Source organism: Heterodontus francisci, chromosome 15, assembly GCF_036365525.1.
Source record: "Heterodontus francisci isolate sHetFra1 chromosome 15, sHetFra1.hap1, whole genome shotgun sequence".
NCBI classification, from domain to species: Eukaryota; Metazoa; Chordata; class Chondrichthyes; order Heterodontiformes; family Heterodontidae; genus Heterodontus; species Heterodontus francisci.
This window is the reverse complement of record NC_090385.1, coordinates 95,058,210-95,080,807: the sequence shown is the minus strand read 5'-3', so window position 1 is coordinate 95,080,807 and position 22,598 is coordinate 95,058,210. Positions and strand designations below refer to the sequence as shown.

Sequence of the window (22,598 nt, the reverse complement as noted above, 5' to 3'; positions counted from 1 at the left end):
AACGCCTGTCTTTTCCCCTAACCATAGAATTCCTGAGCACTATTGCTTTCTTGACCTTTCTTCTCCCTCTTTGCACAGCTAAGCCAGCCATGGTGCTCTGGTTATGGCTCTCGCTGCACTCTCCAGAGGAACCCTCTCTCCGATCTGTACTCAGAACTGAATACCGGTTAGAAAGTGGGATGTCCTCTGGGAACTCCTGGACTACCTGCCTTGACCACCTTGTCAGTCTGGCAGCCACCCAGTCCCTCTCTGCCTGTGCTCTGTTAAGCTCTGGGGTGACTACCTCTAAAATTTGCTATCCATGTAGTTCTCAGCCTCGCGGATGTGCCACAGTGACTCCAGCTGGCGCTCGAGTTCCGAAACCCGGAGCTCAAGCTTCTGCAGCCATTGACACTTCCTGCAGATGTGTTTGTCAAGGACACATGGTGCGTGTATGACTTCCCACATGCCACAGGAGGCATATTCCACTCGGCTGAGCTGCCCTGCCATTACTTAGCTTTACAAAGTAATTATTGGTAGTGTAACACAAAAGTCCGAGTGTATCAAGCCTGTGTCCTCAGTACCTTGCTCTATGGCAGCGAGGCCTGGACAACGTATGTCAGCCAAGAGCGACGTCTCAATTCATTCCATCTTCGCTGCCTTCGGAGAATACTTGGCATCAGGTGGCAGGACTATATCTCCAACACAGAAGTCCTTGAAGCGGCCAACACCCCCAGCTTATACACACTACTGAGTCAGCGGCACTTGAGATGGCTTGGCCATGTGAGCCGCATGGAAGATGGCAGGATCCCCAAAGACACATTGTACAGCGAGCTCGCTACTGGTATCAGACCCACCGGCCGTCCATGTCTCCGCTATAAAGACGTCTGCAAACGCGACATGAAGTCCTGTGACATTGATCACAAGTCGTGGGAGTCAGTTGCCAGCGTTCGCCAGAGCTGGCGGGCAGCCATAAAGGCGGGGCTAAAGTGTGGCGAGTCGAAGAGACTTAGCAGTTGGCAGGAAAAAAGACAGAGGCGCAAGGGGAGAGCCAACTGTGTAACAGCCCCGACAAACAAATTTTTCTGCAGCACCTGTGGAAGAGCCTGTCACTCTAGAATTGGCCTTTATAGCCACTCTAGGCGCTGCTCCACAAACCACTGACCACCTCCAGGTGCTTACCCATTGTGTCCCGAGATAAGGAGGCCAAAGAAAGAAAGAATAAGTGTAAAAACTTACCAGTTACCAATTTCATGTGGTGTAACCAGCTGTTAAAACAGATGTGGAAATGATATTGCTGAGTAAATTGGAGGAAATGAAACAGACAGAGTGGCACCATCTGTAAAGATTGTCTACATGCATATGTTATGTGTTATTCCATTGGCAAGCTGTTTAATTCTAATAGTCACTGCATACGTGATTTCTGCTTTGTTCACAGGACCAGTACTTGCACAGTTTCTTCCACCATTGCCAGATGAGTCAGTCGGAAACACAGGAGATCACTGGTGACCTTGTGAAATATCTGAAGGTAGCTGATCCCATGCACTCGCCTTCTATGAGTTTAATATGTCATAAAGGAATCTCTGTCTGTCAGATATGAAGCCAGTTCAGCCCACGCTGATAATGTGTAGCAGCGTAACTCGAAGGAAGCTAAGTCAACACTCAGATGGTGTCATTGATGCAATAGGCACCAGCTTTTTATACACTGATAGTAGTAAAATGAAATGCCCCCGCACCCCCCCCCCACACACACACACACACAAATCTGTTTGAAGGTGAAATATTTTTAGCTCCTGAGAGAATTGCAGAGATTCTACATTTTTTTGAACTGTTAAATGTTGTGTTCTATTTTCAGGGTATAAGAATATTTTTCTCTGAGAACAAATAGTGAAATGTGCAATAGAGGAAGATGAAGAGCAGGTGCTTCATGCTGCAGTGGGTTCAATCCAGTCCCGGGAGTGATGTGATTTGACTGGTTTCTGTTGGGCTTCATGCCAAGTGCCACAAGGGGAAGAAGGGGAGGGACATTTTCTGCTCATCCTACGACTGTTTTAATTGATAGCCGGCAGTGACTTTAGGCATGTGGGGAGGAGTGTGTCTGCTCTCTGTGACCGCTTAGAACGTTTCATTTAAAAAATTTAGGGAATTAAAAAACATTTTCTCCTCATCTCATCTGAAAGGCTGACTGCTTATCCTGAGCCCCTAGTTCTAGGTTCTTCAGCAAGGGGAAAGAGCCTCTCCGCATCTACCCTGCCAAACCCTCAAAAACATTTCTGCCTTTCTCAACTCCAAGAAATATAGGTCCATTCTACTCAATCTCTTCACTAGGAGAACCCTCTCATCCCATTTTTGCAGCATTTCTGGGACATAATTCTATTCAGAAATTGGACATTAATACTTCTATTTCCAAATACTCACACGACATTGTCCTCAAATTAGTGGAAGTGTGTTAGTTTTCTCAGACCTTTGGCCAGAGCATTCTGTTACAATTACAATAGCCACTCCTTTACTGGGGCAACTCTCTCAATTCTGGCTTTCCCCGACACAAGTTTTCATGTTCACAGCACAGACTGTGTTGTGGGCTGAAAGCTCTGATTTTATTCATCACCCTTTCTAGATATCACAGCCCAGGGTAGAGGGTTAAGCCCTGTGGTAAACCACTTACTGGAGAACATGTGGGAAGCCCATCATACTCTCCTATCAGAAAGACAAAAATGAGCCCGCCGCCATTCCAACATATATCAGCTACACTACGATGTCAAGTACATCATTGGCAGTGAAGTGGTTTGGGACATCGTTAGAAACGTTTCTTGCACACGCATACACACGCACATGCACATTACACACACACATAGGTAAGCCTAGTTACACGCATGCAATAAATGCACACCCGAACAGAGACACACCCCACCACACTCACTCATGTATGTCTGCATGCACACAACCCAAACTATAAATAAACCTTTCCAGCAGACTCATTAAGAAATACAAATGGTCTGACCTTGTGGCTATGGTGGTTCTGAAATGAAGTGAATATGAGATCTGGAGTACTGTGTACAGTACTGGTCTCCTTATTTAATGTAGGATGTAAATGCGTTGGAGGCAGTACAGAGAAGGTTTACTAGACTAATACCTGGAATGGGCGGGCTGTCTTATGAGGAAAGATTGGACAGGCCCGGTTTGTATCCGCTGGAATTTAGAAGAGTAAGAGGTGACTTGATTGAAACATATAAGATCCTGAGGGGTCTTGACAGGGTGGATGTGGAAAGGATGTTTCCCCTTGTGGGAGAATCTAGAACTAGGGGTCACTGTTTAAAAAGAAGGGGTTGCCCATTTAAGACCGAGATGAGAAGATATTTTTTCTGAGGATCATGAGTGTTTGGAATTCTCTTCCTTAAAAGGCAGTGGAAGCAGAGTCTTTGAATATTTTTAAGGCAGAGGTAGATAGATTCTTGATAAGCAAGGGGGTGAAAGGTGATTGGGGGTAGGTGGAAATGTGGAGTAATCAGTTCAGCCATGAACTTATTGAATGGAGGAGCAGACTCGAGGGGTTGAGTGGCCTACTCCTGCTCCTAATTCATATGTACGTATGTTCGTGTTGCAATGAAAATTGTTAAAATGCATATATGGTATTTAATCACAATGTTTTTTTATAATCCGAACATGTTGAATAGAAAAAACTTTGCAGTGGTCATCTCGAATATTTTGATGCCCATATTTGGGAATTCCTTCTGCCCAGCTCACTCATCTAGACTGGCTGCTCGCGTCAGTCAGCACAATCCTTCTGCTGTTTGTTCTGTGGAAACTGCAGTTGGTCAATGGCTGGATCAGGGTAAACCTCAGCACAGTCAGCAGATGTGTCTGCTGCTTCCTCAATGCAAGCTTTGATTTTGCTGTGACCACTACATCCAGTCGATGGTCCAAAGTAATTAAACATTTTAACAATTTGTTATTTCAATGATGCCATTAATATTTGACTCCCAGTGCCCCAACACATTCAGTTCAAACCCTTATTTGTGTTTATGATTCCCTCAATGGCCTTCCTCCACTCTATCTCCTCTGCAGTCTCCTTCAGCTATAAATCTGATCCCAAACTCTCAGATTCCAACCCTCCCACCAACCCACCCACAACCACTGGTGACATAACCTTCTGTTTTGTTGATCCTACTCTCTGGAATCCCATCCCTAATCTTCTGGAGTGCTCCCTCTCTCTCTCTCTCTACCTTGTAATAAGAACAGGCGAAAGTCATTCAGTCCCTCAGGCCGGCTGTACCATTCAGTTAGATCATTGCTGATCTGCACATCGACTCCATTCGCCTGCCTTGGCTCCATATCCCTTGATACCCTTAGCCAACAAAAATCTGTCAATCTCAGTCTTGAAATCTCTAGTTGTCCTTAAGATACTTGTAACCCATCTGTTCAAGATTTTAATCTGCTCTTCCAACCTTTCCCTGTCCAAGCTCAGCATCTGTTCCCCCTATATTTAACTGTGAAGCATCTTGGGATGTTCCTTTGCAATGTAAACTCTTATCAAAGTTATTTTGAATTTGAGGGAAAACTAGCTACGTATCTGATGGAGAAAGGAATGGAAGGATATGTTTATACGGTGAGATGAAGAGAGGTGCGAGGAGGGCAGGTGGAGCATAAACACTGACATAAACTGCTTGGGCCGAATAGCCTTTATCAGTGCTGTAAAATTCGATGAAAAAGTACATCTCGATTTTCATTAAATTTTAGGAGGCTGTCATCAGTAGACTTAAAGGGAGGCTCAGCAGATAATTGTACATGAAAGATATATAGTTGATGCTGAGGCCTTCCAATTAGAATTCCCTGTTGAGCGACCTTTGGTCTGTGACCATAGTTAGACAAATTTATTTAATCCTGTTTCTAAGTAACCACCTACCTGTCCATCCTACTGTTCATCTTTCTTGATTTCTTTCTTCATTCCAAATTTTCTGTTAAATTCTTTCATTTACGTTCCCATTCTGTATCCCTTCTGGTCAATATATGGATGTGGGCGCATAAGAGGTGAGGCAAAGCCAAAAACAAATTGGAGGAAGTCATGATCTAAATTATTAGTGTGTTGATCTCAGCAGCTGGGACACCAGCTGACCCAATGTGGAGTGAGCATGACACACACTCCACCGAGTGAGATACTCTGTATGTCTTAGGGCCCTGATCTGTGCATTGAGAGGCTCTGCGGCCTGACTTGGGCATTGCTTCAGCTACCCAGAGACAGGCCCAGAAGAAGATGGTGTCAATCGGAATGAGGCGGCAAGTTATACCCCGCGACTTCCTGCTTGTGACCGTCCCACTTCAAACAGATGGGAGACCCCCAAATCCCCACCTCCCCCATGGAATTAGATATACAAATCTCCTGGGTTTTCTTGCAACAGTGTCCAGGAGATTAATCTTTCATTCCAGAACAATTCTGGAGAGTTGGGACCCTATTATCACTATCCACAGCCTTGGGGAGAAACAGTTTTAAAGCCTGTGGAGTTTGTCCACGAGCATTCTCTCAAAACTCCCAAACTCCCTCGGATTCCTCTTTTGCATCAGGTCATCAGGGTTTTCTGTTCGCCAATGTGAGCTTAAAATAAAATTTGCTTGAGAACGTTACACACCAGAGGTCTTGCCCAAATTTGGAGTGGAAATTTTGATTTTGGGAAGAGATAGTTTGTACAGACGGACCAATAAACTACAGTCATGTTTGCTTATGTAAGTCACTATGTGTCATACCCAAGTCAAATACAAGTGAAGACGATACATGTAGGTTATAGTAGCTATCCTGCTGTAAAAGTTTCACGGCTGTTAGCAGGTCACTGCCCACACTGCCAGTCACTGTATTTAATTGGCAGTGTTATAATTGGTGTTCTGGGAGAGGGAACCAGCTCCAAGTATGTGCACCTCACTTAAAAAGGCTCCCTCATCCTAACTGCAGGATGCATTCCTTCAGCTCAAATACCAGTAAGTTCACAGACACCTGGAGTCCTAATTAAAAAGTGACCGTGTCAAACTAGCAGAGGACTTGTACCTGGGCTTAGGTTGGATTTTGTGAATATAGGAAGAAGAACAAGCCTTTGAGTCCCTCGAGCCTGTTCTGCCATTCAACTGGATTATGACTGGCATGTATCGACCCCATTTACACGCTTTGTTTCCATATCCCTTGAGACCTCTTCTTAACAAAAACCTAACAATCTCAGTCTTGGTGTTTTCAATTGCCGCAGCATCTGCAATCTTTTAGGAGAGTGAGTTCCAGATTTCCACTGCCCTTTGTGTGAAAAATTGCTGCCTGACATCATCCCGAAATGGCCGAGCTCTCATTTTAAAGTTATACTTTGCTGCCCTCTAATGCACAGTACTGGATTATAAACTAGCTGCCACTGGGATTTTGTGTGGCTTTATACAGGACTTCCATAGCCAGAGTTCAAATAACAAGACTGAGTGTAAAGGAATTGTGTAAGGAGCAATTTTGGGATTTGGCAATAGCTTGCATAACTCAGACCTGGTCACAAGTTGGCACTGCAAACACAGATTGGAAATCTTCCTGATTGTATTCTTACGGTTGTGGATTCAAGTCCCGCACCCGAGACTTGAACACATAATCTAAACTGACGCTCCCAGTGCAGTACCAAGGGAGATGCTGCACGCTCGGAGGGGCCATTTTTCAGATGAGACGTTAAACTGATGCCTGCCACCTTAGGAGGCCATAAAGGACCCCACGTACAATTTCAAAGAAGAGCAGGGGAATTTTCCATGGCAAATATTTAACCCTCACCAACGTCATTAAAACATATTATCTGGTCATTATCACACTGCTGCTGTGTTTCCCACATTACAGCAGTGAATACACTTCAAAAGTACTTAATTGGCCATGAAGCGCTTTGGGGCATTCTAAGTTTGTATATATATATTATAGAGAGAGAGATGCAAGTTTCTCCAGGCTTTTCTTTAATGGGTTTGTAGCAGGAGCAAAATTGGACAATGGCTTGAATAGTTCAGGGCATGATGACATTTTGGCACTGGGCAGATGGGGTGTGTATGTGCTCCTGAATGAATTCTTGCTGTGTCTACACAGGGATGGGCTTTCCCCAGGTCAGTATAGAATGCATGGGAAGGCTTCGAAAAATGAGGCATGGCAGCACTCCACATATGTCAACTGTACTCACATGTCTGTCAGTTCACTGGCCTCATTTCATTGTGTGTTTATAACTGAAGGATGAAATCTCATTGATCACAATTCTCCCTGTAGGATTTCTGCTCTACCCACTCTCTGTTATGAATCATTTCACTGAGGAAAGGAAGGGCTGAGGAGCAGCAGGAGGGGACAGGGGCAACTAGACCATTTGACCACCCTTGGCATTGCTCATCAGTTAACCTGAGTTGTGGAACACAGATGCCCTGTTGTCATTTGCCAACTTGGTTGCTGCTCAGTTTAAATAGGTTAAGAATCGAATGCGAGGTGAATTGTTGTATGACGGTTTCCCTAGATTGCCAGCTCTTTGACTCCTCTCCTTGTCAGCAACAGCAACTTGCATTTATATAGCTCTTTCAACATTGTAAAATGTATTGCTGAGAAAAGAGACATTCTCTCAAAGCTTTTTATCTTGCACTCATCAGGACAGACATAAGAATTGCAAATTCCAAAGGGAGCAACAGTTTATCCTGCATGAGAAAAGGGTGCTGATTGGTAGGCAAGTTGACTCTGGTCGAAGCATTACCATGGAGAATGTACCAGGGAACTATTGTCCCTCATCCTTTTGTTTGCTTCAAAAAAAGGTGCAAAACCTGGACATGTTCCTTTTGCCTGCAAAGGACTGGTCCCTGTGAATGAATATATGTAGCTTCTAGCAAGCACCAGTGAGCCACATTGCTAGCCCAACTTAAAGTGTTTGTTAGTGTAATTCTTAACGCCTCACTCTTATCCACACTAAACTCCATCTTCCACAGTTTTGCCCACTCACTTATGATGGACTCTCTCAAAACCTTTTATATAAAGTGAGTAAGCCTCCATTGGCAGTGCTCCTTGCAACTCTGATGATAGTATCCTTTTATATGACAATAGAGTCACACCATGTAATGCACAGTGTGTTACTCTGCTGCTAAACTGAAGCTCTGTCTCTTTCAGCCCACAAAATCTACTTGCTGCTAATTAAACAGTAATGCCAAAGCATAATACTGCAGATGCTGGAAATCTGGAATAAAAACAGAAAATCCTGGAAATATACAACAGGTTTGACAGTATCTGTGGAGAGAGAAACAGAGTTAATGTTTCATCAGAGCCAGTAGGCTATGCAGCACAGGCCATTAGAACCAACCAGTTTATGCATTCGAGAATCCTCCTGTCTTTCCTCATCTGACTCTATCGTCGTAACCCTCTATTTCCTTCTCCCTCATATGCTTATCTAGCTTCCCCTTTCATGCACCTATATTATTTGCTTCAACCACTGTCTTTGGTAGTAGTGACTTCCACATTCTCACCATTAACTGGGTAAAGAAGGTTCATCTGAATTCCCCATTGGATTTCTTGGTGACTGTCTTATATTGATGGTCTCTGTTTTGCTCTTCCTCATATTTGGAAACTTTCTCAGTATCCACTCTCAAAACCTTTCATAAATTTAAGGACCTCTATTAGGACACCCCTCAGCCTTCACTTTTCAAGAGAAAAGAGACCCAGCCTGTTCATCTTCTAATAGGTATCCCCCTGCATTCCTGGTATCATCCTTCTAAATCTTTTTTGCATCCTCTCTGGTGCTTTATTTTTTGTTTACAAAGTAGCAACCAGAATTTTATACAGTTATTATTAACGTGTCTGGATTGGAGTTTCCTGGAATGTGACAGTATTTATAGTGGGTCCCTGGTAGTGTGTCAGTATTTACAGGTTTTCCCACAGTGTGTCTGATTTTGCAGGGATATTAATATAGTAGATGTAAATAAAACAATTAATCTAAATTATTCAAATCAGTAGAATCAAGCTTGTGCATTTTGGACCTTGAATTTCACAATTTTCTTTTGTTCTCAAGTAATTAAAGCTCAAACTGTACCTGAGCAGCAACACTTAGTTTATCAACCAGGCTCGTTACTGTGTGAAGTGTTGGATTTATTATACAAAATAGTAAATTGTAATCAAGAATGGAAAGCAGACTGTTCCTAACACTGTGCACTTTAAATGAAGGTAACTTGAGTCTATATTTTCTTCCAGTGTTTGCATGCCATGGACACCTGTGTGATGGTCAACTTTCTACCAACAATCCTAAACCAGCTAGTCAAAATCTTCACCAAAACCAGCCAGAGCGATGTTGCAGTGAACTCTGCCAGGTAAATGATTTCTTTGCATCACCTCCTTCCCGCTTCACCCCCACATCCCCCCAAATCAGTTCTTCCACCTCCACTTCTATTCCAACTCTTCCTAACCCCTCCAAAAAAAGTAAAGATTACTTCTGAAGTGAAGATGTCAGTGAATTTATCAATGTATCTCTTAATGGGAGTCTTCTTCTTCTTTGGCCTCCTTGTCTCGGGAGACAATGGGTAAACGCCTGCAGGTGGTCAGTGGTGTGTGGAGCAGCGCCTGGAGTGGCTATAAAGGCCAATTCTAGAGTGACAGACTCTTCCACAGGTGCTGCAGATAAAATTGGTTGTCAGGGCTGTTTCGCAGTTGGCTCTCCCCTTGCGCTTCTGTCTTTTTTCCTGCCAACTGCTAAGTCTCTTCGACTCGCCACACTTTAGCCCCGCCTTTATGGCTGCCCGCCGGCTCTGGCGATCACTGTCAACTGACTCCCACGACTTGTGATCAATGTCACAGGACTTCTTGTTGCGTTTGCAGACGTCTTTAAAGCGGAGACATGGACGGCCGGTGGGTCTGATACCAGTGGCGAGCTCGCTGCACAATGTGTCCTTTGGGATCCTGCCATCTTCCATGCGGCTCATGTGGTCAAGCCATCTCAAGCGCCGCTGACTCAGTAGTGTGTATAAGCTGGGGATGTTGGCCACCTCGAGGACTTCTGTGTTGGAGATATGGTCCTGCCACCTGATGCCAAGGATTCTCCGGTTAGGCCAAATTCGTTGCAGGCAGCCGCAAACCTGTTGATGAGATTCTGCAGACACTCTTCAGTGTGAGATGTTAATGCAGCATTGTCAGCAAAGAGAAATTCCCTGATGAGGACTTTCCGTAGTTTGGTCTTCGCTCTTAGACGGGCAAGGTTGAACAACCTGCCACCTGATCTTGCGTGGAGGAAAATTCCTTCTTCTGAAGACTTGAACGCATGTGAGAGCAGCAGGGAGAAGAAAATCCCAAACAGTGTAGGTGCGAGAACACAGCCCTGTTTCACACCACTCAGGATAGGAAAGGGGTCTGATGAGGTGCCGCTATGCTGAATTGTGCCATTCATATTGTCATGGAATAAGGTGATAATACTTAGTAGCTTTGGACATCCAATCTTTTCTAGTAGTCTGAAGAGACGACGTCTGCTGACGAGGTCAAAGGCTTTGGTGAGGTCAACAAAAGCAACGTAGAGGGGCATCTGTTGTTCGCGGCATTTCTCCTGTAGCTGACGAACGGAGAACAGCATGTCAATGGTCGATCTCTCTGCTCGAAAGCCACACTGTGCCTCAGGGTAGACATGCTCGGCCAGCTTCTGGAGCCTATTTAAAGTGACTCGAGCGAAGGCTTTCCCCACTATGCTGAGCAGGGAGATTCCACAGTAGTTGTTGCAGTCACCGCGGTCACCTTTGTTTTTATAGAGGGTGATGATTTTGGCATCGCGCATCCCAGCACAGGCAAAGCAGTTCGTAGAGTGCTGAGAGTATAGCAGGCATAGCACTCTTAATTATTTCAGGGGTAATGCCGTCCTTCCCAAGGGCTTTTCCGCTGGCTAGAGAATCAATGGCATCACTGAGTTCCGATTTTGTTGGCTGTATGTCCAGCTCATCCATGACTGGCAGAGGCTGGGCTGCATTGAGGGCGGTCTCAGTGACAACATTCTCCCTGGAGTACAGTTCTAGGTAGTGCTCAACCCAGCGGTCCATCTGTTTGCGTTGGTCAGTGATTATGTCCCCTGATTTAGATTTGAGGGGGGCGATCTTCTTGATGGTTGGCCCAAAAGCGCTCTTCATGCCATCATACATTCCTCTGATGTTTCTGGTGTCTGAGGCTAGCTGAATACGACTGCATAGGTGTTGCCAGTAGTCATTTGCGCAGCACCTGGCTGTTCTTTGTGCAGCGCTTCTGGCTGTTTTAAGTGCTACGGATGTTAACTTGCTGGGGGTTTTCTTGCAGTTCAGCAGTGCAATGTGCTTAGCGGCTATGACAGATTCCAGCTCTTCAAAGTGAGATTGAAACCAGTCTGCATTCCGCTTCACACGTTTGCCATAGGTGGTCATAGCTGACTCATAGATGGCATCTCTGATGTGGGTCCACTTGGTCTCTGCATCCCGTGTGGGAGTGTTTTGAAGGGCTTTTTCAAGTGAATTTAGACATTTTTGTAACAGCTGTGGGTGAGAAATTCTGCTCATGTTGATGCGCAGGTGGCCCTTCTGCTTGGAGTGATGTAGCTTCTTTGGTCTGAGTCTCACCTTGCTGCACACCAGGGAGTGGTCGGTGTTGCAGTCCGCACCGTGGAAGCTGCGTGTGGTTTGAACGCTGTTTAAAGAGGCTCGCCTTATGACGATGAGGTCCAGCTGGTGCCAACGACGTGATCTTGGGTGCCTCCATGAAACCTGGTGACAGGGTTTATTGTGAAAGAACGAGTTGGTGATGCAGAGGTTATGATAGGTACACAACTCAAGCAGTCTCTGTCCATTCTCATTCATCCTTCCAGTGCCATCGCGCCCAAGGCAGGAGGGCCATGAGTCATGGTCGGCCCCTGAGTCATGGTCGGCCCCAACCCTGGCATTAAAGTCCCCCAGCAGGAACAGGTATTCGGTGTTGGGGATGCTACTAATGATATTATGGAGTTAGAACAAAGAACAAAGATAATTACAGCACAGGAACAGGCCCTTCGGCCCTCCAAGCCTGCGCCGATCCAGATCCTCTCTCTAAACATGTCGCCTATTTTCTAAGGTTCTGTATCTCTTTTCTTCCTGCCCATTCATGTATCTGTCTAGATACATCTTAAAAGACTCCATCGTGCCCGCGTCTACCACCTCCGCTGGCAACGCGTTCCAGGTGCCCACCACCCTCTGCGTAAAGAACTTTCCACGCATATCCCCCCTAAACATTTCCCCTTTCACTTTGAACTCGTGTCCTCTAGTAATTGAAACCCCCACTCTGGGAAAAAGCCTCTTGCTGTCCACCCTGTCTATACCTCTCATGATTTTGTACACCTCAATCAGGTCCCCCCTCAACCTCCGTCTTTCTAATGAAAATAATCCTAATCTACTCAACCTCTCTTCATAGCTAGCGCCCTCCATACCAGGCAACATCCTGGTGAACCTCCTCTGCACCCTCTCCAAAGCATCCACATCCTTTTGATAATGTGGCGAACTGTAGAACTGGTCTTTAGCTTCAGGTGGGGAGCAGAGTGTTGGAGCATAGATGCTGAGTAGGTGTACTGGACCAGAGGCGGTGAGCAGTCAGATGGACAGTTTGCGTTCCGAGCCATTTGAGGGTGGCTCTATCATGCTGAGCAAGGAGTTTCTGATGGCGAAGCCCACTCCATGCTGTCTTGGTTCTTCAGGATCCCTACCCTGCCAGTAGAAGGTGTAGTCTTGCTCTCTTAGAGATCTGCTCGCAGGGCCGCGTGTCTCCTGAAGTGCTGCAATGTCCACATTGAGTCTACTGAGATTGTTGTTAATGATGGCAGTCTTCCGAGAATCGTTGATTTATGTAAGGTCTTCCAACAGGCCAGGACACACAGTTCTGATGTTCCAGCTTGCAAAGCGAAGGGCTGGTACCTTCTTTCCTTTTTTTATCGTGCTGTTTGGTGCGGTGTTGCAGTCCGCTTTTCGGGCAATGACCCTGAGCTCCAAGCACCCATTGAAGCAGGTGGACTGTGGCGGGACAGAACCTTATTGACCGGGGGCTGCCTGGTTTGAGGCGGGCGGTAGCTTTCCAGTGAGGTGCGATGACCTCTCCCACCGACAAAGACAACCCGTGGCGCCCAATCTCTACGCCAATTGAACTGGACTTATAACCCGTAACTGCTGCCTTCCGTGCTGTTGCGGTCGCTGTGAGGCGACTATGGAGTGACCTCTCCATGGCGCATTCCTGAGCGAATGTATGGAGGTTGTGAGTTGCCTAAGCGTCAAAAGCCCCCTCTCGGCCTTTCTGGTGGGGTCCAAAGGAGTGCAGGGCACGACATTTGGCACCAGTATGGCTGCAGGAACTGCCGGAAACATGCCAAAGGTGACACATGACCGCCTACGGGGTTCCACTCCGGATTTTCTGTTAGGGTTTACTCCCTTAGCCTTGGTCTCTCCCGAGACGCCCACAAGGCAGTGGGGTTGTTGGGGCCCCTGCTCAGGCATAGGTGGATGCCAGTGGGAGGGGGAGGGGTGGAGGGAAGGGGTACGAGGGGGAGCTGGGAAGGGGGCTGCAGGGGAGGTGCAGGGGAAGGGGGTGCGAGGGGGGAGCTGGGAGGGGGGAGCGGGGGGAGAAGGGGTTGCAGGTAATAAAACATTTCATCAGTTCCCACCATCCCAGAACCAGAGACCTTAATGGGGGTGCAAGTGTGTATACAAGTGATTGTATGTGAGGTGCTGTTTGTATGTATTGCTGTATGTGAGTGAGTGTGTTTGTGTGAGCATGTGTGTTCCTCTGTGTGTGTGTGTGTGTGTGTGTGTGTGGTGGGGGGAGGGGCACTGTGTGTCAGGCTGTGGGGGGTGAGGAGGGTGCTGTCTGTCTGTTTGTGGGGATGTGTATGGCTGGGTGTGTGTGTGAGGATGTGAGTGGAGGGGCTATCTGTATTTGTTAGTGTGTGTGTGTGACTAACTGTGTGTGTGTGCTGCTATCTGAGTGGCTGTTGCTATCGGCGTGTGTGTGTGTGCATGTGTTGCTATCTGTATGCATGTGTGTGTGTGTTGCTATCTGTGTGTTGTAGTGTTTTGAAATTGTAATTGAATTGTGCTTTGTGTACAGTTGGGGCTGCGATCGAACACACATACCAGCAAAGGGAAAGTGAAACTAAAACAGAATTATTTTATTTTATTTAGAGATACAGCACTGAAACAGGCCCTATGGCCCACCGAGTCTGTGCCGAGCAACAACCACCCATTTATACTAACCCTACAGTAATCCCATATTTCCTACCACCTACCTATACTAGGGGCAATTTACAATGGCTAATTTACCTATCAACCTGCAAGTCTTTGGCTGTGGGAGGAAACTGGAGCACCTGACGGAAACCCACGCGGTCACAGGGAGAACTTGCAAACTCCGCACAAGCAGTACCCAGAATCGAACCCGGGTCCCTGAAGCTGTGAGGCTGTGGTGCTAACCACTGCGCGCTGAGAGGCTTTTATGTTCAACTGCTTGCTGCCTCTGTCTCAGTCTTTGCCTTATATCCTATATTAAACTTGGCTAAACCTCACTCCGGTCCCGAGAACATGTCATGTGTATGCACGTATGTTGCTAGCTGCTTGTCTGTGTGTGTGTTTTGCTAGCTGGGTACGTGTGCCTGTGCGCGTGTTGCTGGCTGCGTGCGCGTGTTGCATGTCAGTTTCATTACTGTTGCTTTGTGAAGAACTGTGAGATTTGTTCAATCGGATGTCTTGTTCTTCAAATTTCTTTTAAGCAGTCCATTGACAGAAGTCTTGGTTTGGATGGTAATTGAGGTCTGTTATAAACAGTTTGGATTGATTGCTGGTTATAATGCACCATTTGTGTTATCAAAATGTCTCCACTAAATCTAGAACCTGATGTCAACACTACGGTAGTGTAACAATAACTATCTTTAACATTTTATATTCTATAGTTTTCTGTTTTAAGTCCCTCAGTCCTATTTGGATCTTTTAGTAATAAATAATTTTAGATTCTGTTAACTGACCCGTATTTTATACACTTTTGTTTCCAATATGGGAATGCTAATTTGTAATTGTTGACTTAATTCATTTCCCCCAAAATAGCAGTGAAATAGATGTATTCAATAATACAAAAACAAAATACTGTGGATGCTGGAAATGTGAGATTAAAAACAGAAAATGCTGGAAATGGTCAGGTCTGGCAGCATCTGTGGAGAGAGAAACAGAGTTAACCTTTCAGATCTGTGACCTTTCATCAAAACTGACCTGTTCAATATTTGAAGACTTTGCACGGATTTCAGTCTTGTTCTACCATTCCTGATTAATTCAGCATGCTTTGTGACTGGACTGTTGCCCTATATCCGAGACCTTTCAGAGGTATTGGTTGTAAATTCCTGCATTAGCTTAAATTTCTTCCTCTTTGAGTCCAAAGAGCAGAGTAGAATCACATACATTTCAGCATTCTTTTAACTGGGACTACTCTGATCACATTAAAGAAAGATTTACATTCAAGACCTCAGGATGTCCTAAAGCACTTTATAATCAATGATCTAGGTTAGATATATAGTCGCTGTTGTAATATGGGAAATGCAGCAATTTACGCACAGCAAGCTCCCACAAACAACAGTGCGAGATTGCACAAATAATTTGTTTTTAGTGAAGTCGCTTAAGGGATAAATATTTCCCAGGACACTGGGGAGAACTCTGCTAATCTTCTTTGAATAGTGCATTGGGATCTTTTATGTCCATCTAAGAGAGCAGACAGGATCTCGGTTTAACGTCTCCTCAGAAAGACAGCACCTCCGACAGTGCAGCACTTCCTCAGTACTGCACTGGAGTGTCAGCCTAGATTATGGGTTCAAGTCTCTAGAGTGGGCCCCTGCCCTTTCTCCATATTACATCTGTTTGCCTAATCATGAAGCCAAGTATAGTTGATGTGTGTAAGAGTGATTTTGACACATGCAGGTATTTAAAATAAAAATTCATCTTTAATATGACATCGTTAATACTTGCAATAAGTGCCGTTGAAATATAAAACATTGATTTCAACAGATTTGTGTCTGCTTTGATTAGAAGCCAACAATGTCAGAGGGACAAGTCCTGCTGATTTGTGCATAGACTCTCATATTTTATCTCTGCAATCCATGAACAATTTGTTTTCCATGCCTCTCTTTCAGGGTAATAATACATATTGTGTCCAGATGTCACGAAGAGGGTCTGGACCACTATTTACGATCGTATGTAAAGGTAGTTTACCTTTTAAAAACATATCGAACTGTGCAGAGCTTGGACATTACTATAACTTCAAGTAAATCTAGATTCTGAAATTATACATTGCTATGTCATCCGTTTAACAAATGTTTAACACTTCCAGAATTACAACTGAGATGAACTTCAGATGTTGAGCTTTGGTAGATCAGTATCTCACCAGAATGATAATGGGATTTAAAGGGTTAAATTATGAGGTCAGGTTGACTAGGCTTGTATTCCACCTGTTTCAATGTCAGTTCTTTGAACGAAAATATGCAGACGTCGAAAGTGAACCAGGGTAATCTTGCTATTAAGCTAGTTGTCATTATAAAGCTTCTGCCAGCGCTCACATTTTCTTTGTTCATTCATGAGTTGTGAGCATCACTGGCAATGCCAGCACTTATTGCTCATCTCTAATTACCCTTGAGAAGGTGGCGGTGAATCACTGCAGTCCATGTGTTGTAGTTTCGTATGTTGAAACGCTTGTCTATCCATGAGCAGGACTGTGTCTTACACCATGTGCTGGTGCAGTGTGCATTCAGCTTGGGGAGCTAGCATTGAATCCAGCTCAGGCTGGTTCAGTGAAAGCTTTGCTCTGTTACCTGTAATTGTGTGATGTGTGTTTGTAGAGCGTCGGCCCGGTACTGGTCATTTCAATACCAGACTGCTTGTAGTCAAGGGCACAAGAGTGAAAAATGAAAATGCTAAAATATGGATTCTGATCTCTGGCAGTGAACAAGGTAGAGTGGGGCAGTGTGCAGCTCATCTCACTGACCCCAAACTGTTTATTAAACATGAAAATACAGTATGTGATAGTTATATTTGAATGTGCCAATATGACCTTTCTCTCTCTGTAATTTAGCACTGGCAGTGCTTTGAAGTCTTTAGCACGCCCACTAAAAATGCACAGTGATGCACGGCAATTACTTCACCCTAGGAATTAAACTTAGGGCCATAGATTTGATGGAGTTTGGTTGTGTAACACAGAATGACAGTGTGTAAAAACAGCTGTTTTATTTCACGGACACACTTATAACCCATAAAACTAAAGTAAAATACTGCAGGATGCTGGAAACCTGAAATAAAAGCCGAGAATGGGGGAAACTTTCAGAGGTCAGGCAACGTCTGCTGAGTGAGAAATAGTGTTAACATATCAAGTTGAACTCGCACTGTTGACCTAATTGCTCAGTGGCGAGTTTCAGTGGGCTAGGTGAATCTTCTTACTGGTCTATTGGTTTCTTCAGTACGTTTTCAGGACGGGCCAATACGCAACCTCAGAAAACAAGACGACACACGAAGAGCTTGCAAGGTCTCTCATCGTAATCCTGAAACAATCTGCGGATTTTCTCACCATCAACAAACTGCTGAAGGTCGGTGCTCTCCTCGTCAGAACTGCAGATACAGTCTTTTTATCTCCCAAGTTTAAGTAAAAAACATATTGGTCCAAAATTAACAATTATAACGTACCTTTATTCATTGCAAAGTTATGGTCACTGAGGGGCATTTTGCCATGCTAGCCCTTTAAGAAGCTGAACTGCCTGTTGGTTTAGTGTGTATTTTCCTGCACCTTCTATTGACTTATGGACTGTGTTTCTTCCATCCTTCTCTTACAGATATCTTTGTTACATAAGTCAAAACAATGAACTTGAGTACATTTTGTGGCCTAATTCAAGGCACAGAAAAGGCTGAACTTTTACTATGCTGCTTCCTCCTAATGTGAAATTTCAGTTCTTAGAAAAAGAAGAACTTGCATTTATACAGCACTGATTGCAGCCTCAGCAGGTCTCAAAGCCCTTTGCTGTCAATGAAGTGCTTTTAACGTCTGAACACTGTTGTAATGTGGCCGCTATTTGGTGCACAGTAAGATCATACAAATAGCAATGGGATAACTGACCAGATAATCTGTTCTTGTGATGTTGATTGAAGGATAAATATTGGCCAGGACACCAGGAATAACTCCCCTGTGTTTTTTCAAATAGTGGGCAGTCGGTCTTTTATATCAACCTAAATGGGCAGACAGGGCCTCAATTTTACATCTCATCCAAAAGACAACATTTGTGACAGTGCAGCACTCCCTCACTACTGGCACTGGGAATGTCAGCATGGATTTTGTGCTTAAGTCTCGAGTGGGAGTTGAACCTATGACCTTCTAACTCAGAGGTAAAAGAGCTACCCACTGAGCTCAAGATTGACCTGATTGCAATCAGTTGAAACTCTTTTGGACACTCTGTTGATCACTGATATCACTGGGATGGTCTGGACATGTAAAGCCTGACTTGGTAGGCCTATGTGGAGAGTAGTACATTTGACAACATTTTTGTTGCATTTTAAAATTTTTCGGTACATTGAACTGATGATTTTCATTCTGTTTTGAAGCAAAAAGTAAAGCAATTAATCTAAAACATAGTTTAAAATGAAAATGGATAACTTCAAATGCAGTAATGACCCTGAAATTTCAGGGCAACGGCATCACCCTGTTTGTTAATAAGATGGCATTTTGCAAGACACCTAGTACCTTTTAGTTTGCTTGTTTGGTTTTGAAGCCTGGTCAAGACCTAGGGCAGCTATTTTCTTTTTGTATTTTTTGACTACTTGTGAAAATTATTTTGATGTTGTAAAACTCCTTTCCTTGTGCACTTGCTGCAAGGAGTGCCAGCTAATGATTTTTTCAAACAACGTGAAGTGTCTCTTTAAATTTTCTATTCGTTATCGGGGTGTGGGTTATGCTGGCACAGCCTCATTTATTGCCCAACCTTAGTCCCCCTGAGGTCATAGAATCAACCACTTAGTGGGCTGAATTCTGTGGGCCCTGCTGAGGCAGGGGGACACGGAGCATCACAACGGGTGGTGAGTGGAGGGGTTGGAGGACGGAGGGCCGGTCACGGAGCCGGGGGTGGGATAAGCCAGTGACGGCCTTAAGTGGCCTATAAACGGTCAATTTAGGGCCTATTCCCATCGCCGCTAGGAACTTACCAGGCGTGGGGTGGTGGGGTGGATGGGGGTGGCCTCCACCCCACAGGGAGGTTGCCTAGTAACACAATGACCTCCGTGTGGGCTTAGTGGGGGTCCCTCCTCCAAGGGGAATCTGTCGCCCACAGAGGACCCCCACTGGGAATTACTTCAACCCCCCCGGGATACCCTCCCCCTGGACTGCACGACCACCCCCTCGCCAAACAGCTCCCCCCGCCTCCTCACCGGGGCCTTTCGGGGAGGGGTGGGGGGTTGCAGGGTGCAGGAAAAGATACCTTTTCGGCCAGCACCAGGAGCCCCGCCTCCTACACAAAATCCAGCCCAGTGTGGAACTGGAGTCACGGGTAGACCTAGACCAGGTAAGGACGGCAGGCTCACTTCCTTAAAGGACATTCGTTTTTTTTTATTCATTTGGGCAATGTGGCCATCGCAGACTATGCCAGCATTCATTGCCCATCCCTATTTGCCCTCGAGATGGTGCTGGTGAGCTGTCTTCTTGAACAGCTGCAGTCCTTGTGGTGTAGATACACCCACAGTGTTGTTAGGAAGGGAGTTTCAGGATTTTGACCCAGAACTAGTTGGGTTTTTACAATGAACTGACAACTTCATGGTCACTTTTACTAATGCCAGTCCTCAAATTGCATGATTTATTGAATAAGGTTTCACAACTCACCATTGGTGGGATTTGAACTCTTGTCCTCTAAGTTGTTAATCCAGTAGGACAGCACTTAAGATACTATACTGTATATTTGTAAGGTTCTACACCCCTGAGCTATGGAATGGAAAGGTCACTTAGAGTTCCAGCTCCTAATTGCTATGTAGTGGAAGGAGATTGAACATTGGGCGAAACTGGACTGGGCTCAACTGTGATGGCCCCTGTAGCCGTTCCCTTCAAGAATGGCTGCTTTGGAGAGCTGCGAAGTACCTGTGAAATTCGATAGTAGGACCCAGAGAGGGAGGAAGAGAGAATGATGATCAAAGAATGATGCATTTAATCAAATTTCAAGTCAGAGAGAACACTTTACTGAGTATCTCTTTTTCTTTTAATTTCCAGCATTCGTGGTTTTTCTTTGAACTGTTGATAAAGTCAATGGCTCAGTATCTGATTGAGAAGAACAAGATTAAGGTAAGTCAGATCTCTTCATCATGTAGCTGACAAGGTATTGCTCCATTTCCTGAGGGGACAGTCATGTTTTGGATTAAACATCCACACGGTGCACATCCTCAAATGATATAAAATACAGTTTTGGAAAAGTTCTTGTGATAACTGTGAAATTGTCCATGTTGAGTGTTTTCCCGCCAGTATTAGTAACCACCATTTCCAAGTGACCATGCTATATGGTATTTGGAGTGTAATCTGGTGAAAACTTCCTGTAAATGGCCAATATTTGGAAATTTGATACAATGTTTATGAACTTGAGTTACAGCTGAGTGAGGCCAATGGGAGCCTGGGTTTTATATACAGAAGTGATGAGCACAGCAAAGGGAGACGATGGTGAATAAGTCACAGTTGGAGTACTGATGTGCAGTTTGGGACATCACATTATTAAATGGATATTGGAACCACAGAAGAGTCACAATATAGATTCACTAGGAGCTACTAGGAATGAGTAGGATATACTTACAATGAGAGACTGGGCCTTCATTTATTCCTGTCTTTATTTTGTACATAAATACAAGACAGGAAAGGACGACTTGCGTGAAGTGTTGGCATTCTTGTAATATAGGAAAAGTGCAACAATAAATGTTATGCTCTTGTGTTGTCGAAGATTCTTTAGTGTGATTAAAAACAGATGAAGAAACCATCCAAAATGCCTGATTAATCTATCTAATACAATCTGTATCATAAAAACCAATCTTTTCCTGCACTCCCTTGCACATGAGATCCATTGGTCCATTTTCTCACTGTAAGTTGTGTGATGATCTGTTTCCAGCTCCCCAGGAACCAGAGATTCCCGGATTGCTACCAGCACGCTGTGCACTCACTGCTCCTTGCAATTATTCCTCACGTTAACCTGAGGTATGCGGAAATTCCAGAGGAATCTAGAAGTGCAAACATCAATTGGGCTCATTTCATGAAGGTCAGTAGAGGGGAAGGTTGTTTTTGTTGTAGCTGAATGAGATTGCTTAAACCCTACCAAACTAAATACGAATGTCCATCAATTAAGTTGTTCATGGAACTGGAGATTAAGCCGCCCTTTATATAGTAATGGCTCCTCTTCTGACTCTTCACAAGAGATCAATGAGTGGTTCTTTGTTTAAATATATCAGAATTTGTTATTTTCACATGTTCTGCAAGATCAAAAGATACTTATGGATGAAAAATGCCATTCAGTCCATCTTCATTGATCCATCTGGAATAATCCTATGCTCGTTTCCCACCTTCTCCCCCACTTACCCCTTCCTCCATCAAATTGCTTTTTTAAATGATTCTAGGGTTCCCCCCTCTGCCACTGTCCCTGAGAGTCCATTCCACGCGTTGATCACTGTGTGACTTAACCTCCTGACGTCAGTCCTAAAGTTACCTTTGACTAGTTTGAACCTGTGTCCCCTTGTTGAGCTCTGACAGTTCAATTTAAAGTACAGACCCCAGTCTCACTCCCCCACTCGATCCCATAGCCCTGCAAGTCTATTTCCTTCAAGTGGCCATCCAACTTCCTCTTGAAGTCGTTGATCATCTCCACTTCCATCACCCTTGTGGGCCACGAGTTCCATCTGCTGCATATCTTGCCCAAAACTAGTCTGTGTCCAATCTGTTGTTCAATCTGTGTCCACGAGTCCTTGTACCATTAATTAATGGGAATAGCTTTTCCTTGTCTAATGTATCTAAGCCTGTCATAATCTGGTATGCTTCTATTAAATCTCCCCTCAATCTCCTGGGAGAACAAGCCCAGTTTTTCCATCCTAACCTTGTAACTAAAATCCCCCTTCCCTATAGAGCTCAGAGGAAGCATAACCATGCTGGGTCCACCTGCTGTCACACTCCAACATTATCAGTCCAAGGTTCATTGTGCAGTAACAGATCATATCGTGGAAATCTAAATGAGTGCTCACATGTCCTAATAATTAATATGTTCTTAATTCAACAGCGGAGCTTGACACTGATGAACAGAGGCTTTATCTTCAACCTAATAAACGACTACATCAGCTGCTTTTCACCCAAAGACCCAAAGGTGAAATTTTCTCTTTGCTTTCATTATCCTTATCACCAAAATAGTAATTCCAGTTGACTCAGTCCGTTAAAGGAAAAATGAATTGCCTTTCTTAGCACCTTTCAAGACCTTAGGACATCCCAAAATGCTTTACATCCAGCGAAGTAATTTTGAATTATAATGATCATTGTAATGTAGAAAATGTGCCAGCCAATTTACACACAGCAGGATCCCACATACATCAATGTGATAATGAATTAGATAATCTGTTTTTAGGTGTTGGTTAAGCGA

General features: G+C 44.6%; 1 protein-coding gene across 1 annotated transcript in view; it reads left to right on the top strand.

Annotated features, from left to right (window-relative positions):
- The window catches only part of LOC137377449 (dedicator of cytokinesis protein 11-like), a 322,059-nt gene that overhangs the window by 168,837 nt on the left and 130,624 nt on the right, over positions 1-22,598 (top strand). The window contains exons 23-29 of the mRNA XM_068047028.1: positions 1,418-1,507; positions 9,182-9,297; positions 16,113-16,182; positions 17,430-17,555; positions 20,210-20,281; positions 21,090-21,236; positions 22,245-22,328. Of these exons, the coding sequence (XP_067903129.1) occupies positions 1,418-1,507; positions 9,182-9,297; positions 16,113-16,182; positions 17,430-17,555; positions 20,210-20,281; positions 21,090-21,236; positions 22,245-22,328 (705 nt within the window). The remainder of the gene's footprint in view (positions 1-1,417; positions 1,508-9,181; positions 9,298-16,112; positions 16,183-17,429; positions 17,556-20,209; positions 20,282-21,089; positions 21,237-22,244; positions 22,329-22,598) is intronic.